The sequence below is a fragment of the Nomia melanderi genome, chromosome 8 (genome assembly GCF_051020985.1).
Source record: "Nomia melanderi isolate GNS246 chromosome 8, iyNomMela1, whole genome shotgun sequence".
In the NCBI taxonomy this organism is placed as follows: Eukaryota; Metazoa; Arthropoda; class Insecta; order Hymenoptera; family Halictidae; genus Nomia; species Nomia melanderi.
Genome location: NC_135006.1, coordinates 3314749 through 3333987, shown reverse-complemented (window position 1 = coordinate 3333987; position 19239 = coordinate 3314749). Strand labels below are relative to the sequence as shown.

Here is a 19239-nt window from a genome sequence, read left to right as displayed (position 1 = left end):
ATCTAAAGAAAGATCTTTAAACTAAATTAGAAACCTACATCGTAACGGCAGAACACTGCTATCAAACGCAGAAAACATAGACAGGGTTAACCTAAATGAATTACATAATAATATCCACCAACAAAAAGACAATAATAAATTATTATTGTGATTACACCGCAATTGAAATATACATCACATTAAATACAAACGATACAGACATTTATTATCGCTTTCATGAGTCGCGATTAACTCACAAACTATACACTTAAACACGGTCATGCAAAATCATCAGACACGTTTTAAAAATTTGTATAAATTATTGCTAAAAAGAATATTAAATGTTATACTAAAAATGAATACTACAAATTTTTATTATTTTGTGCCTCCTTGTTTTAACATTACTACAGAAGAGAAACAAAAGCGTTTTTGCTAAAATGAAAAATATTTTATACGTTGCATTTAATTTGAGAATTGCAACGAATCCAAGGCGGTTGTATTACTTTTCGCGAAGAACAAGCATAAGGATGGAGAGTTTCATCTGCATTGCTTCAAATTTGTTTGGTACTGACATGTTTGTGCACGGTTTTTACATCTTCATTTTCCTGTAACACAAATATTTTTACGCTTTCCTCACAAATTGAAATCACGCACAGTTTTGTGCAAGGAGTTTACCTATTTATACGCTTGCTACTCTATGTTTTTCTACAGAGAAAAACAAATGAACACTCGCTGCTTTTCCTTGAGCTGAAATCTTCACGCAACGAGGCCAGATCGAAGTCCGATTCCACGTAAGCGAATCTGTTTTATATTAGCATCATGTCAGGTTGTTGGAAATCTCACAGCGTTATCAACAAATTAGACACTGTTACTGTTTTCGACAAAATTTCCCAAGAGATCATGATTTTTCAGGAATCAATCCATAAGTAAAATAAGCTCTCCCTGTCCTCCAGAAGCAAGAAAAAAATTGAAAACCATTTTATTGTTAGTACATTCGTCCATTACCTAACTTTTTCTACGTAGTCACGAAGTATTTACAAATACACATTGAAAAAAGAAATTAATTTATTTATTAATTTTATATTTTTATTTATTTTTATCGATTACGATTGCAAAAAATTGCCGCATGTTTAGTTGACAATATGCTAATTGAAATTACTAAAATTGCTGTACTCATCAATATTCTCCACCTGTTCTTTTTCGATTGCCTTACACTACTTAATGAATAACTAACAGTTCGAAGCACTTTATTTATACACAGATACCAATTCTTTGTAAATTGTAGGCTATATAAATTTTATTGCTCTTAAACGTCGTATAACAGTTTTTATGCAACATTCCTTGATTAATATAGTGTAAAATAGTAATTACTTATGCAAATGACTTGGAATGTACCATACGTCAAGAACACTGTTACATCAGTATTGCCTACGGCAACTAAATACCGTTTTTAAAATGAAACCTAGGGGAGAGGGGACAAACTGTTTACTGATAGATAGTTCTAGATATAACTCAACAACTCAACACTTTACTAGAAATTTTGCATACATGTGACACTCTGATTTCTCACGAAAATATATTTTTTAAGATAAGATATGATTTATTCGTCAATACGTTTTCCTTATTTAATTATCTAATCTTACATTAAAAATAATTTTTTATTTAATTTTTATTCCACGTAGAATAATACTATCCACATGACGTTTATGCAAAAAACTTTTAACAAAAAATTCGAAAATTTCTCATACTTGGCATCTTTAATTTTCTTCAGAAAATAACTAAAATTATATTTTAAAACACGTGTTAATCTTTCACCATTGACTGATAAAGGCAGTAGAAAATGAATACGTTAACCCCGTTACGTTATAAAAATTTAAAGTATTATTGAAAAATGAGAACATCAACTATTTTCTTGTATTCCATTGAAATTCATTTAATAATGTATTATATCCTTGAAAAATGAAAGCCCAGCTAAATAAAAGAAAGTCTAAAGAAACATAATCGTGTTGAAAGAACGAAAATGTGATTTAACCGAGAAAGTCGGTTAAAAGTCGTTAACGTTAAAAGGTTCGGAAAAAGTTGGTTAAATCTACTTTAACTGGTCTCCGTATGAACGAGGAACGAACCGGTAGAATAATACTGTTCTTGCAGCTGAAAAGACCATTCCAATTAATTTTCTACTCTGACTGGGATTTTGTTCAAATTCAAATGTATCGTAATCCATGTGAAAACATAGAGACTTTAGGTCATCATTTTGCTGGTTTCCAAATTGTTTAGAAAGCGCTGACCCCCAAAATTGAAGGCAGTAAATTTGTATGGGTAGTCACGCGTTTCAGGCGTGCGCTATAGTCACAACCAGCTGACAAACCGCAATTGCGAATACGTTTTAATCTTGGTTAAAAGCATTGCACCGACTGAAAATCTTTCCTTCATAACAAACATTTTTATTATTATGTAAATCCGTTTCACACAAGACACAATTGAATATTTATGATTTCCAATAAATTTATTATATTTTCGTAGCATAGTTTGGAATGAAGTACAATAAAAATTTGATTTTCGTTAATAAGTAATAATCGAAGTTCATTGTTTTACAATAGTTCAAGAGACTATCACTCGTATAACATCATTAAATTCGATTCTTCTGATAGTTAAATTACTATTGTAGCGTCACGTCGACTGTCATTTATCAATTAAGTCCAATTTTTTAATTGTTAACATGTTAAGCGCGATAATATTAATACCAAATAATTAATAGATAATTGTTCCAACTTATTTTTGCTATAAAAGAATAAGTGTTGCGTAAAATGATCAAGGCTTTCATGGAACTTACGTAACGTGTTAAATATATCATAAGTGAAACGAGTCCGGTAGAAACGAATGTAACAACCCCCGCAGTCGGATAATAATGTGAATTAACAATAAATAAGTTCATTAAAATTCTTCATGGGAAGTTCAATGCAAGTAACGATCTTTTCTAGAACTCAACGAGCCTATAAAATTTCGAGTCCAATGACGTATGAATGTGGCATTCGTACGTGTCGTAATTAATATGTAGTGCACACATCGCAGTCACCATTTCGAATATTTAAATCGGACCTTCAAACGTAATAATGGGAATTCCTGATCAATTAGATGAGCATTCGAAAATAAAATATTTTCTATACCTGTCGTTTTGTGACCTTAAAATACGACCCACTATGATCGTCTGTTGTAACAGGACGCTAACCTCAGAGCGCTCCGAATAGTCATTCAGCTTTCATCATCACGAGACTGAAGGAGAGGGAAGTAAAATAGACACAAGTTCGACCGAAAAACTTCATCACACTACCACGTATAAAATCAAACAATTTCTTTATCACTTGTTCTTTTCCGTATCTCTACAAGTAAACGAGCCATAAACTTGACCCATCTTAAACGCAGTATCATAATACATATGTATATACTCGTATGTTACGCAATTTAGAGTTATACAGCTGGTATTCTTAAAAAATATAGATTCCACTGTTCATCGATTAATTTCGTCACTGTCCTGTCATTTTTATCATGTTTACAAAAGTAAGGTGAACGGACCTCTACTATTAGCTGAAACTAGAACGTTCACGTAACGGATTAGTTAACTTCCTGCGACAAAGAAAACGAACAGTATACACCGAGGACGAGTGAAATAAGTGGACAATGCATGGCGCTGCCAACATTAAGGTGTTGGCACAAATGTATTTGAACGTGTTAATTATTAACGTGAGAGAAAAATGTTATTATTGTTTACAGTATGCTTTTCGCACAATAACTGTTGGCTTACACCTTTTTTCCTGATTAAAATAATTTAAGTATATCACCAAAAGATTGTTTTTAATCAAAACTTTGGGTCGTCGAATTTGGCGGTAATGTTGATTGTATATAATTTCGAATATGAAAATCATGTGTGCTGCCAATTTCTTTCGAAGGAACTGAAATACTTACAATAATCCCATTAACATTAAATGAAAAATGTAAAAATTTAAAGTTATGGTAGTGGAGGATATTGATAGAAAATTTATTGACCCTCATTTTCAGCGATGCAGAGCTAAATCGTTCTTGTCCTATTTCACTCGCATTCCACATCTCCATTTATTTTCTCTATTTTTCAAACCCTAAAGATTATCAAAGACAGTTTTTCACTTTTAATATACGTTTAAAAATCATTTTTATGTTATATGTATAACATTAAAGTATGTGTAAAGTCATTTCATTTTATATCTGTCCTAATTCTTAATTTTTGATAAAATTTGATATTCCTTTAATTTAAGATATTTTAATTATACATGCCGAAATGCTTGAAAATTTATGGTCTTCAATCTTATCCTCTTTAATTTCTGCTGTTCGACTTTACTGCTCCAATGATGACACGTACCAACAGATTTTCAAGTCATGCAGTCTGGGTCAGTAGATTTTCAAGCAACGCAGATTAAACCAGCAGATTTTCAGGCCAAGCGGCTTTCACAAACGGCTTTTTAGAATAGAAACCCGTGCGATAAAAATAAACGTTTGAAGACCCGGCTTAAGGATGAATAAAAAAATAACGCAGAAAAGCATAACTTTAAAATGAACAGTCGATATAATGATCGCAGTCAAGAAAAATGTGTAAATAAAATATATTGGTTTATAGTTTCAAACATAATAACATTTCGTGATTTTAAAAGAAAGATCTAGATGAAGTACATTTTCACACGCGATAGTATAAAGGGGGGTATTCAAATCAACATTAAAGTATTTTATAGTTGGAAGTCTTATAATAATACATTTTTTTACAAGGTGTTTTCATTCCCTCGACAAATTGCAATAGTGTAATACAAAAATCAATATACGTAAAAAATATGTAACAGTTACTTCCAAACGTTTCTCCAAACAGTTAGAAGCAAATTGTATAAAACATAATTTAAACTATATACGTACGTAGTAGGGGAATTTTATATTGTAAAATACAGAAGAAGGTCGATCTTGTTCACTTTATCTGTATCTAATTACAGAAATCGAACATTTTAAGAGATCGTAGTTAACGATATTGAATATCGGTCAGACCAAAGCATCTCAAGACATGAAATGTCATGTAAGTGCAGATAAAATAAACATGATTAGCTTATCGTATTTTGTAATACGAATTCATATTGAGTCTTGTATTTGCTTATAACGCTGTAAAAGAGCGTTTCACTCAAACTTCATACTACATTTTCTTCATCTACGAATTATTCGCCCATTGATTTTTGGTAAATGTAATAAAAGATGTATACGATAAAATAAATACAGATTACTTATTGTAAAGTGAAACTCATTACTTTTTATGTACGACAGAATGTAGTGTTTCACAATACTGATATACAGAATACACTGTGTTATAAACAAATAAATTGTGTATGCGCGTGTGGTGTGTGTGTGTGGGTGTGTGAAATATACGTGCGAATATATTGTATAATATTTAAAATGTCAGAATATTTTATACTATTATTATAATATATAATATACATTAAATATCTCCATGTCGAAGAATAATAAAAAAATATGGATATAATGATTCAATGATAAAATATATGAAAGCAGTGAATATAGAAATTAATATTCTCCTAATATATCAGTTATTTTTTAAAGATAGAAGGTCGGAAAAGTATAAAGCTCTAATTTAAAACATTCAGTTTATGAAAATGTAATGAATTTGCTTAATACTTCACTCAATGTTTCAATGCATGCTAACTATACGTCCTTTATCACGCAACAGACCGAAATAACGAAGAATGAAAAGGACGAACAAGCAACAGCGAGAACGGAAGGAAGGAAGCACGGCTCAACTCTATCGTTCCGCAACTGTCAGATGAGTCGGCCAATTCACGAAAAACTTGGTTATAGAATATCAGAAATGTTCGCGACACTGTTATCTGGCGCGCTGACAGCATACATACTGTATGATATACAATTACTACAAAGGAAGGAGCCATTTATAATTCTTGTTGATTTTTATAATAATTTAAAGAAGAATTGTATATACAGTAAGCAAAGTAAACCGTTACAATGAAGCCTGATAAGGTGCTCGATCCACATAAAACACTTGGTAAAATTTGATTTACTGAAATTCCAATAGAGAAACCATTTAATACAGTTCAGCGTTCATCGATGTGACAATTTTGATAGGCAGGAGTGTATAATTTCACAAAAATATATTAGTTTTCTTATATTAACATAAAGTTGTAATGAAATGTAAATCAATTTAAAAAGATATAAATATAACGTATAAAACCAAAATAAAAGTAAATACCCCAGAAAATACTTAATCATATTGTTATTGCAACTAAAACTTGATGTAGTACAAATAATTCATAATAATTTGTCAACATATATAACTTTCCATTTATTAAAGTTCACTTTCAGAATTTAATAATTTTAGGGCTGCATTTAACAAACATTAATAAAAAATTCAATATCTCAGAAACCATCTATTTCAACGGATATATTTACATGCAGCCTCATACCTCTTTCTTTTGGCATTTACTATTCATTATTTATTTGGCATTTCTTTATTACTTATTTACTACTTATCCACTTGCTTCCAATTAGTGTGTCACCATATTTACGGCATTAATAGCTGCAAATCTAATACGGATCTAATACAGATCTAATATCTAAGGCGACGAAGCGGTTGCATGGTTTGCATTCTATTCTAGATATGTACCCTACCTATGTGCACCTCTCACTGTTGAACGCATGTGTTCACTGACCAGATAATTAGTCGATTAAATAACTTGAAGGATAGCAGTTATTATCTGACGGAAATTCACGTTCTTCGCAAGAATGACTGTTACGGGCGCTTCATTCGATTACGTACAATCTGCCGTAAACATTTTTAATTCAATTCTTAACTTGAATCAAATGAAACTCATACTTCCGTTATATTATCATACAAGTTTTTCTAATCGGTTGTTGGCCTCTCCTGATAAAAGTAAATCCGAGCACACCAGCATTCGGGTCACTTTTAATTAAACGTAATTCTAATTAACGTAACAAAATTCATCAGATAAATCGCAGGAATTTATTTTTAAAACTTTTATGACCTATCACGATATAAATAAAAAACAATAATATAAGTATGACACGTATAATTTGCAACATTTCAATGAATAAATGATTAATTGAGGTTAATAAAACAATATATATATATTTATAAACATTTGCGATTATACAAACAAAGTGGTTAAGGAAGATTATAATAACATTTAGTTTCGATAATCTGTTGCTTTTCTGACACGCTAAGTCAATTCAAAAACTTTATTTTCAAGCTTATAACAAATACATTTTCTTCTTCTTTAAATATGGATTTAGAAGAACATTAATCCTAAATTTCATAAGTTGTCGATATTGGCATAGAATTCTATGGAAACAATATTGTACCTTGAGATATTAAGAATTTGGATTAAACAAATTTTACCGTATTTGGTTGTCCTATTTTCCTTGACACTGTTTCCAAATGTATAAAAAAATAGTATCCATTAAAAGTCTAAAGATCATATAATGTTGTTCAAAAATCGACGACTATATGTAGTTGCGTGTACAAAAATAATATCCATGATACAGAAAGAAATGTTATTAGGCTTAATTTGCAATCTTTTCAGTAATTTTTACAAATTCCAGGACGTTCAAGGGCATATTTATATTAATCATTAAGACACAAACTGTAAAATGACGATATAATATTACTGAAAAAGGTACATATTTGATCTTCAACATTTTGAAAATAAATAGTAATAGTATCAAAGTGTACCTAAGCCTTCATATTTTATACGAATATCAAATAGAGAAATCAATCTTATAAATATTCAATTTATAAGTACAGTATCAAAGAACAAATAATTTTGATCAACGAAGTTCAACCTTGATGATTAAACACGTTGCAGTAGATAAACACATTCTACCTCAAAATTCTAATTATATTAATAATTTTACGTGGAGGTAATGCGTAACGCAATATACATAAATAAATTACTTTTCAGTGGTAATTAAATTTTAGAAAGTTCAATTAAGTATAGATAATTAATATTCCTGTTTCTTTGTTTCTAAATATTAATTTGTGAGGGTACGAAATAGAATCAACTTTTAATTATGAATAGAATAATAAATTGAATAAGTAAACACATTTTTTAAATGTTTCAATTAAATATACATAATAATTGTTGAATATTGCGTCTTCCTATTTTAAATGTCACCACGTGGATACATAATTAAGCAACACAGTGTGTGTTGTCTCTCGTATCCGCTGGTTGTGAGAGATAAAAGGCGTTGCACCGTACGAACAATATTTTATAATAAAATTCATGTATTAATTTAATTTCCTGTATATTCTGTGTTGCTTTCATTTCTGTCCATTAAAGTTTAATATTTGGAAAGTCACGTTGACGTTAAACTGAATAAAATTGTCTTCGTTGAAGCGACTGTAACGTCTAACATCAATACACTTTCATGCATAGCATTTATTTCTATTTCCTTGGTATTAATATGCAAAGTGAAAAGTTTTAGGTATTCTGCGTTAGGTACTCTGCCTGTAGTAAGTAGCAATACATTATACAAAAATGAAACAATATTGAATACTTTTCTAATTACATTTTTACTTTCACATGACAGTTTTGTCTAAACATGGTTGCAACTGTTGTATACTTTATTTTACTAGTTCTACTTATTTACGGAAGTAGTCTGTAAAGTATACATGTACAAAAAAAAGAATTCAAAAATATATAGGTAAGAGTAGGTGTCCGGAAAAATATTCAGGAAGAAGATACATAAAGTTATCTGTATCTATTTAACGTCGCATTGAGTTGTTAGCTACTTATGAAAGAGGTGTGCGAGAAAAATATTGAGCCGAGATGAGACGACGATAATTTTCTTCAACATCGCGATCGGTTCTCGAAAATGTTTGATTTCCGAGACTCACGCGAAGCCGATTGTTATTTTGAGACATGTTTTAGTAAGTATAGCCGCGGTTTTAAATTTCCCGTCCCTTAGATACTTCCGGAAACTATATTATGAGCATTCTCGGGAATCCCGAACATTTCCAGAAGTCCGAAATTTTTAGGAACTCGTTCTTTCCAGATCGTCAGGGTCCTGAGAATTTTGGAGTCTTTTATATTTCTAGTTACTAGCGATCAACTTCAGGTTAAAATGATCTACAGTTATAATTAAAGTTAATATACAATAAACAACTTATCTTATATTTTGCTCAGTAAGTTTATCTTCTTCAGTACACTGCATAATTAATTTGTAAACATTCATTTTCATTGAAACTTTTTTCTACATTATTTAGTGATGATGGTCCTTCTTTTTCAGCATCTTCAGAAAGAAAACGCTTCCCTATTTACCTAAGTAAGGTAAATTCAAGGTTTTTTAGGAAAATGATATTCATATCCTACACCATAGAATGTCGTCCGTTTCACTTCCACTTATTGATTCCATTTTTCTTATTAAGTTAGTTCTAATGGTTGTTAACTTTCCCGATTCTACCATTACGCACTTTCCTGTTATTTTTCTACGTACTATTGTATTTGTACTTCTGAGTTTATGTAATTTGTCTTGGATATTGTATATTAACCCCTTGCCATAATAACGACGGGTTGCCATAATAACGAGACTTCGTGATAAGGACTTTTGCTCGATTTAACAACAATCCATGGGGTTTGTTGTATACTGTTTGAAATAAAAGATTGTTTCTCCATTATCAATATTTTAGTAAGGTAAATGTATATACACTTGTAATAAACAGGTAATTTCTTTGTATTCTTGCGAGTTATTGACAGAAAAATAAATCTAATGAACACAATTCTAAAGAAAACCGAACGGCGAGAAGTTAATGAATGAGTACTATGCAAATTGTAATTGTTTTGGGAGTAAATTAGGGTTATCTATAGTGTTCTTACAAACCTTCATTGTCTTTAATTTCAGTTAAAAGTTTAAAATAAAAGAAATATAGCCTTTACATTTACAAGAAGAGCAAGAAAATTGATAAATCTTTTATTTTATTATCATCTTATCGTTCTATAGAACGCCAAGTCTTCTTTTCCGATTAAAGTGTGAAAATAGAAGATAGATGAAGATATGATAGGAAGATAAAACTTTATCTACTTTATTTCATTTGGATTTTTAAGAAGAACTATCGATTTACTGCTAGGAAGTATGAAGTCCAATTTATTTGATCGCGTTTATAATTCTCACTACAAACAGAAATAAAATTGTCGTTAAGCATGTCATATTTTATTACTTTTCGTGCATATTTCAGTATATAAATTATGACTGTCAGAAGTAAAGCGACACTTTATACAAGTCAGTTATAAATTCTGTTTCCAATTTTTTGTGTGACACTGCCTTGTCAAACGTCTAAAGTTTTTTTCTGTTTCTAAATAGCCCTTTTCATAGCCTAATTTTCAGATTTGGGATTAAATATAGTTTATATTTATATGTAGCCTTATGACAACTCACTCAAATCATATTAATTTTTTTTTCAAATAAATCTTACATATTTAAAAGGCCACTGTTTTGTGAGTTCGTTGAAAATTTCTTTGTACCGGGAATTGAACTTTTACACTGTCTTCGTGTTGTTTTAATTTTATCATTTTGTATCTTTTATTACAAATATCGTTGCAAATTTCCTCAACTTTCTTTGACAAGATCTACTGAACATTTCACAATGTTTCGCTAAAACGTATGCAATTATAATTCACTTGAAATACTTTAGATAGGATTATGATAATTTATTTTGGAAATACTAAATGATTTCTCCCTTTTCATTTGACAAGTTTGTTATCTCTGTTTTCCTTTTCTCATGTATTTTCGGAATTATTATGTGACTTATTTTCACATATCGTTTTACAAAAGGACGTACAGCTTGAACAACGAAGCGAATTTTATTCATAATCCTTTTTATGTTTCAACGATTTTTCTACAAAAACATTTAGTATTGTTATATTCCATTTTGTTTTCCATTGTCTCGTGACTTTGATATAAATATAAAAAGTTTGTTTACTGTTGTTTCATGCATTTCCTCTTTCCACATTCTACCACGGCATTTCTTTTTAGCCTTTTCTATATAAAAGAATGCACACATACACACACACAGACACCTATTGATCACGTTAGAAAATTTTATAAAAATTAAGAAGAAACGTATTTTTAATATTTGATGTTTTAATGTTTCCATCGTTTTCGAATATTTCTCTTTAATACTGTTTCTTCTTTATATTAATTCTTTCAATTCACCTTTTCTTGAAATTCAATAAGGATTGATATACATATGTAAACACAAGCTCCTCATTTAAAAGTGAAATACTTACCAGGTAACGTTTTCCGTCGTAATGCTTGTCTCCAACTATCCATTCGAGGGCATCAGTTGTTGAGGTTGAATTGATTACAAAATCAATTTCTTTTGCAGTAAAAATTACAATTTCTACTAACTGAGTCCAAGAAATTAGCATCCATGTGAATATTATTACCATTACAATTCGTTAATATTATGCCGTGTTTAGTGTTTAGTCAATACTCGTAGCGTTATTTTATCTTGTTTCTCATAATAGAATGCAATAACTAATGATATTCAACTTTAATTTATAACGTTTCTTTGAGAACAGCGTACTACAGTTATTACAATTTATTCTATTCTATTCTATTCTATAATAAATACAGATTGCACCTGTTTATACTTCTACACATGCCATACGTTATTGTAACAGATTTCATGTGTGTTTCACCGTGTTATAATTTCATAGTGTTTATGTAAATGTTTACAACACCCTTCTATCATTCGCAGCTTTTCTATTCTTTTTCTTTTTTAGAAATCTGTTTTAGAACGTGTTTCTCACTTGTGATGCAGAGGACTTTTTCTTTCACGATTCTTTTTACATTTTCATATGTAGAATAGTTTCTGATATACGTTTTTTTTCCTCCGATTTTTCAACGATTCTGAGAAATGGAAACAGATTCTATTATTTAATATTTTTTTGACAAATTGGACGTGAACTTGGTTATTCAACTTATAAATTTCTTTTTACGTATTCCTCAATTTCAGATTGCATTCGTTTGGTATCAGATTCTATTAGTTCATTTATTTAATTCAACTTTATTTACGATTATTGTTGAATGTGATAATTGATTTTCCTACATCGAGTAATTAAGAATTCACTTTGCTGTAGTTATTTGACTGTTTGAAAATAGTGATAGCTTGCACACTCAACTAACAGGTAATCTTGTAATCTCTTTACTGATGTAAATACTCCAGTCACAAGAATACGGACACTCGTTTACACAGAACTCGCTTTAGTCTGTCTACTAGTACATAGATCTGTATGCTAGAATATACAACAGCTCGAAGAAAACGCCCCAAAGACGTTCTAATATGTATTATATACAGAAACTTTCGAAACATACTTCGAAAGGTTTCGAATGAATCCGCACACTACAATGAGTAAGAGTTACACATCTTAGCTTCCCAATAAATAATTAAAGAATGTCTTCGAAGTGTCATAATACACGTTACTGTATATGTCAGTATGTCTTAACTACAGATCATGGCGTTGAAAGTGTATTAAAATGTTACATGTATATACACGCGTTCATGAGAAAATAGTTATCATCTAAAGAAGTCTATCGTTACCAGAAAAAGTAAATGAACTAGATCTGTTTTCTTAAAGCAGAGAACTCATTTAATAAATTTTATCAATGAAAATTATATTTTAATGTATTTTTACCAACAATCTCGAAGCTCATGATTTAAAAATTAACATCAATGTCATAAAAATTACACGAATTTAAGTAATTTATATTATTATATTTATATATTTTCGCATCTCTAATTTCCTAGATCTAAACAAATGAATATCAATTGTTCTAGGAACAATAGAATGAATTGTACAATAAATGTTAATTAGTAATGTAAACCTAGTGTTAGATATGAGAACGTGCGTGTATTATTTCATATATATATATATATCTTATTAAATCTCTAATTTTCTGGATTAGTGTAATTTCGTGTAACCGTTTACCAAATAATGTTCATAAAATTCAATGTGCGTGAAATTGTTGCGTTCCGTGAACCTACGCAGTGTTAAATACACGTGAAGTACGGAACCATTATTGACTTCATCTAATGCTTATAAACAATATACATAGATGTGAATTAGACAAAATTCATGGTAGTCGGTATTTCATTCTGGAGAGTTCAGTGTTCTAAAATCGGCGAAACGGTTATGTACACTTCTGCGTGTCGGTTATTTCAGCATGCGCGTATGTACATAACCACTTTGCCGATTTTACAACAGAGATGACCTTGCAAGAATGAGACACTAACCACTCGAAATGATTGTTTCGTATACACTGATATATATCGCTTGTAAACATTGGGTAAAATCAAGATTTATGAACCCGTGCAATATCGTGTGCTGAGGCACGAAGCGAACAGTTGAAACATATTCTTTCGCACGTTCAGCGTTGAATCAATTCTAAGCGAACTGTCCTAAAACGCTGTGCGTATCAGAAGTGGTGGAAGATAAATAGTTTAATTAATATATAAAAAGTTACATATTTACGAGCTTTCAGAGACAAAAAACGCTATATATTAGTACAATGAATGTTGAGATTAGAAAATGCAATGCAGAAACGCAACGAACACCGTTTCTTTTGCATGCAATAATGACACCAACAATTGCTGTAATATATTTGTCAATAACTAATTGACACTTGGCGTGAAAGCAGTTCTCACTATGTACCTTCGGTAGACGCGTTACTGATTGTATTCATTCATAATTTGAAAAATAATATCTAATGATATAATACTTCGTGCGACGATCTTCACCAATTTGAATATGTGGATTCACCCTTGAAGTATGTATTTACATGTATTCATTAATCATTCTATATTTCACAGTTAAGGCATAATCGGTCATTTTTCACCAGAGTTTCAACCAATTGAATCATCACATATTACTGCGATAAATATTAATATTACAAAGATTCGCTGTTTTCATTTTCACTCGATAATAACACTCACGATATAGCGTTGCCCTCTCCTTCATCGAGCCTTATTTAAAGCCGCATGAGCCGTGCTCTGGCCGATCGTCTCGTTAGGACCGGGAGATTTCGTCGATCATGATAAACGTTGAACGATCGCATACACCATATTCCACGTTGATTATTCGCGTTCGGAAAAGCAGGGTATGGGTGTGCGGTAACGCGGCGCGCAGGAGCAACGGAACGTCAGAATTCACTCTCGTTATCGAAGTTTCGACCTTTTCCAACGGCACTGAACACTATTCCCATAAGCCGTAAGATAGCCTCCCTGTTTTAGCGGCAATCCAATTTGCCCGCGATCGATGGCGACGACAGTCAGCCACACGTTTATGCTGGGCTGAGCATCACCGCCCATAACCCTATCCCGTTCCGCTCAAAATCTTTTTAGGGAGACCGTGAGGGACACTCGCATACCATTACCCCTAGTGGAAAATCTTTAATCAAAGAGCCTGTGTATCATCTGGCCAGCAAAGTTTTTTATTCAGATTCGTTGTTTTCAAGGTACTTTGTGTCGCTTAATCCGAAAATGATCGTTGATTTTTATGCAAATGAGCATTTTTCAAAATAAAATACAAAAATTAAGTTAGAAACTTTTCATTGGGGCACATATTATTAACGCAAATTGTGATGCCACGTTGTTATAGGTATAAATCATCGACTCTTGGGAGCTGTGGTTAGAATAAATTAATCTGTGAAAATTGATTTATTATTAATGTTATCACCTTGTAATCTACTCTCCATGACGCAACCAAAAAATGTTAATATAATCACAGAAAGGAAATAATATTTCATTTGTAGAAAGAATCAGAGTGGAAGATTTGACAATTTTATATTGTGTTGACGAAATGATCTCTCGTATTAGCGAGGCATTGAATACTCCAAGTTTCATTATGATTTTCATTTAAAATGCCAGGAATAAATAAGACTGATAAAAAATTTCCTAAATGAAAGTAGATAAATATAATAAAAATATGTCTAAGTACCAATCAAAATTTAGTTTCAACGTATTTCTTTAGAAATATAAATTTCAAATGATTCCTTTGCTAAGGATTTTCATTTCTCAAATAGTATCATGAAACAACAAATTATAATTATATCATTAAATATTTTCAACAACTGACAAATAAGAAGGAAAAGAGTCTCGGGAATTATAATGTAAACTGTATGTTAATATTAAATTTAACGAATAATAAACACTTTCAGAAATTTGCAAGTTTAAAATTAAGTTTTTCCTGTACCTATATGGAAATCGTATTGATCTCCATAACATGTCATGTATATGTATTTTTTACGCCTCTCCTACTTCGTATATGTTCCTCCCTTTATTTCACAGTTAGTTCGCCAATTATTCAAACAAAATCCAGTGAAATACGTGACAAAATCTTTTTGCAAAATCTCATGTTCAAATCATCATTCTGCAGTACACAGTATTTAAGAACATGACTCTTGAATTGACCATGCCTCAATTACTTCGGCATTTAAATGCCTGGAATATTTTAACGGAAAGTTGAAAACACTTTAATAATTAAAATACATACGTGAACTGTTAAAATGGTACTAGCAGTTACAATTTTACCGCGATTATTACGCGTTACGACTCGTTTAAACAGAATATAGATTTTTCAAGAAGCTTTTATCTGACAGAATTGGTACTTTTACGTGTACCTTTGTCACCGGAGGGAAGGAAATCGTTCAGAAACGACGGATGAAGTAGACAGCAGGTAGTAATGCAACTTCACATTTTTTATACACGAAAGAGGTGCTCGAACAGTCACTCACCTGTCAATCGATAGCATCTGCGAAATATTCACTCAACACACGGCTCCGCTTCCCCAGAGTCCTTTATTTTTATAAAATGCCGTTCCGCTTTCAGTGTAACCAGAAACCTCTCTCCTGGAGGAGGAAACTAATAATTATAGTACGATTGTTTCCGCGTGTGGGTCATACTTGACTATTCAAATCAATAAAAGAAACTACAATTAAAAATCTAATAATATATACGAAAAGAAAACGAAATTTCTATTTGATATCATTGGCCGAATTTCTGTGTTTAACGCTAGAACTACCAGACAAGTTAAAATGACCCATTCCAGATTCCTTCTTTTTGCAACTATTGAAACGATAACATGATTCTCTGAGAAATTACTAAAGAAATTGATTCCGCGATACGCAAACACGATTGAAAATTAATAGAAATCTCAATAGATTCACTATCAGAGTTTCTGTAGAAAATTGTCGAAAAGTTAATTCGGCTGCTCGGTAGTTTTAGTGTTGAAACCTGGAAATTGCATAAGCATTACGCACACACGTCGTTAATTAATCTCTGCCAGATTCCACGAGGCGAGAACACGAGGATCGCGCGGTCTTCTTACGATCGAATTCGCGTCGACACAATCACTGTTAGATCCGATCGCGGTCGACGCATCACTGGTCCGACTAACATCCTCGCGATTTATAAAGCCTCGTGTCCGCTCTCTGACTTTGCCGCGTGTCGTCCGGTTCGTTATTATTCCCCTGCCAGCCGGTTGATTCCCCTACCAGGTCTGGGACACGCTCCCAACGGTAGCGTAAAATCTTATGTATATTTGGTTCGCCGGTTCCTCTTTGATCCTGTGGCGATCAAATCCCACGAAATCGGAGCGATGAAGATTTAAGAACGTATTGTTAGACGATACACAACGAAGATAAACGAAACGGTGGCGAAAACTGAACACAAAAGAAGTTGTGCATCCGAAAATATATATTTCGCGGCAACAGTCTTTCAGTTGCTAAAATGTTTCTCATCCGCAAAGAAAATAACAAATTTTGTTTGTATCCCAGACTGATGTATTTAATCTTGCGATATCTTTATCTTAATACTTTAAAGTCTTATTGCTTAGAAAAATATGATAAGTGAAGGTTACATCAGATAATAAATTTCTAACTATCTGAGAATCATTAGCAACCATACTGGTCTCCAGAACTTCGAATTTATTCGTTTCATGAAGTGGAATTAATTGATGCGTCAAGTCAATAGTGGCTGGAGCGTTTTAGTCATTTCTTTGGAACTTTCATTGATAAGATGATGGATCATTTGTGCTGGATTTCCCATTTCTAGAAGATATCAATGCATGTAGCTGTGTGGCGTATAGAGATGAGAATTATAGATTAATGTCAGGGAAACCCAGAAAGAATTATTTCTGGGAGAAGACCAAATGATACACGTAAAATTAATTGCTTTTAATTGCATCATAAAATTCATAAGAATGATTGTTTCAGTTCAAAGGTTAATGTCATAATACAAATTTTTTCACATATGCGTATATCTATGTATCAGTATATGTAATATAAACATATAGTAGTAATAATGGGAATAATAAAATAATATTAATTATAATAATAATAGTGGTTTTTTCTTTTAACTCTGAGTTAATTTACAATTTGTTTTGTTCACAGAACATTCGGTAAATTGTTTTAGAACTTTGTCAATATTAATATGAAGATACTTTCCCTTTGGGTTGTACCTGAAATTATTTATTTCTTTATTGGAATGTATTTTGCTCATGTCTTCTTGCGATAATAATAAACAATTTATTGGCTAGGCTATTCGGATGCATGTCTAGCCTAACTTTCTATTTGTTCGAGTAATATTCTTTTTCTTTTGTGACAGGCTTGATTTCTAGGTATTTCTATAATTTCTTGTTGTGGATGTACCAAGTTGCACTAACAGTTGCGCGGAGTATTTTTTATTGTACTGATTTAATAATAGTAGTAGACAATACTTTTCCATGGTATCGAAGTCATACTCAGTACCTGAAAGAAAATAATGTTTTCATTATAACTGTAGTAATTGACGAAAAGAAATTTTTTTATGTTAACGTACAAATGACCTCTGAGCATTAATTTTTCTAAAATAGTAACGTAACACAAAAGGCTACTATACCAGCTCATAAGCAATTCAGTTGAAACAATGAAACATTGTTGATCGTACAAGTTATCTGAAGGTTACCTGAAAATCAACGTATAACTAATCAGCGAATTTGTCCTTTTATCAACATAACATTATAGTACTGAAAATCTGATGCTGACAATATTAGAATGTTTGTTTATAAAAATATATAATCTCAGTGTAAAAAATGTTGATTACCATAAAGTCACCTCAGAAAAAATTGAAAATCAAGTTTCATAGTAATATTTGCCCATTTGTAAATATATATTTTTGGGACAGTAAAAGTAATATTTAAGGATCATAAGTCAATCACGCTGAATGTTTATTGTAGGTGAATTCACAGTAACATTTTTCTTAATTATAAATATACCAGAAAATGGTATTTGGATTTCTTTGGAATTGCTATCTGCAAAGGTATTCATTTTAAGAGAAATTCAAGACAATTAAAGAAATTCAAAAGACTGACACAAAAATGTTTGTAAAAATTAGAATATTTCAAAGGAATTTTAGAGAGAATTTAGACAAAATGAAGAATTTCACATACATTTCAAGAAAATTTTAAAGGAAGCAGAAAAATTCATCGTCTTCCCAACATAATTAGAGAATCTAATTATAAATCTCCTAACAATTTAGAAAATATTAGAGACGAAATTCTACACAATGTAAAAGGCGAAATAGTACAAGATGTTATTACACTTCCGAGATTCGAAGAAGTGCTCCAGTTTCATAACTTTTTCCTTGAGAAAGTTACACTTTGAATGAAACTTTAAAATATGGTTGCCGACTGTACCCCAGATTGAAAATACACGTTGCTACTGATAAGCCTACCGATAATACAAGACTTTTATTATACAAAATATTTTCATCATTCATGCTCTATCTAAAATGAAAGAATTAAATAAGTCATTTAACTGAAGACTTTACCTAACAATAAATTTTAAAGATTATGTTTCCTTTATTTAGGGGAAAATGGAAGATAAGATTCAGTTTATTTATATCGCAGTTTATTTCTCTGTAACTTTTTCGTTTCAGAGATTCGAGACGTCCTTTTATGAATGGCGGCATGACTGCCGGTATATAGATCGTTACGGAGTAGCGCAGACATTTGCACTTGTACGCCCAGTTATCTGTTTTCCGACAGAAAAGGGTTCGTTGCTGCTCGTCTGTTTCCTCCCATGCGTCATCTTGCGTGGGAAAGTTTGTTCAACAAATCTCGCCGGTGGTTATCTCAATGCCGTCTGACTACAGTGCGCCTGTCGCCGCGA

The 19239-nt window shown here is 31.4% G+C and overlaps 2 protein-coding genes and 1 long non-coding RNA gene across 8 annotated transcripts in view; 1 reads left to right on the top strand and 2 right to left on the bottom strand.

The window, feature by feature from the left end:
* LOC116426669 (uncharacterized) overlaps window positions 1-16520 on the bottom strand; it is a 79573-nt gene extending 63053 nt beyond the window's left edge. Inside the window, exons 1-2 of one of the 6 annotated variants that reach the window (XM_031975946.2) lie at window positions 16355-16520; window positions 15826-15997 (exon numbers count right to left, since the gene is read on the bottom strand). In XM_031975946.2, coding sequence (XP_031831806.1) covers window positions 15826-15842 — 17 coding nt within the window. In that variant the 5' untranslated portion in view covers window positions 15843-15997; window positions 16355-16520. Of the gene's footprint in view, window positions 1-14026; window positions 14269-15825; window positions 16020-16350 lie in introns of those variants that run through there. The other 5 variants (XM_031975947.2, XM_031975945.2, XM_031975944.2 and 2 more) reach the window with 5 other exon arrangements.
* LOC116426672 (uncharacterized) overlaps window positions 1-19239 on the top strand; it is a 141068-nt gene that overhangs the window by 86367 nt on the left and 35462 nt on the right. The gene's annotated exons all lie outside the window — the stretch shown is intronic.
* On the bottom strand, window positions 17799-19166 carry LOC143174801 (uncharacterized). Its single transcript, XR_012999168.1, has 4 exons — window positions 18899-19166; window positions 18669-18798; window positions 17969-18034; window positions 17799-17838 (listed from the first exon to the last, which is right to left on the bottom strand). It is a non-coding gene; the product is annotated as an uncharacterized LOC143174801 (long non-coding RNA).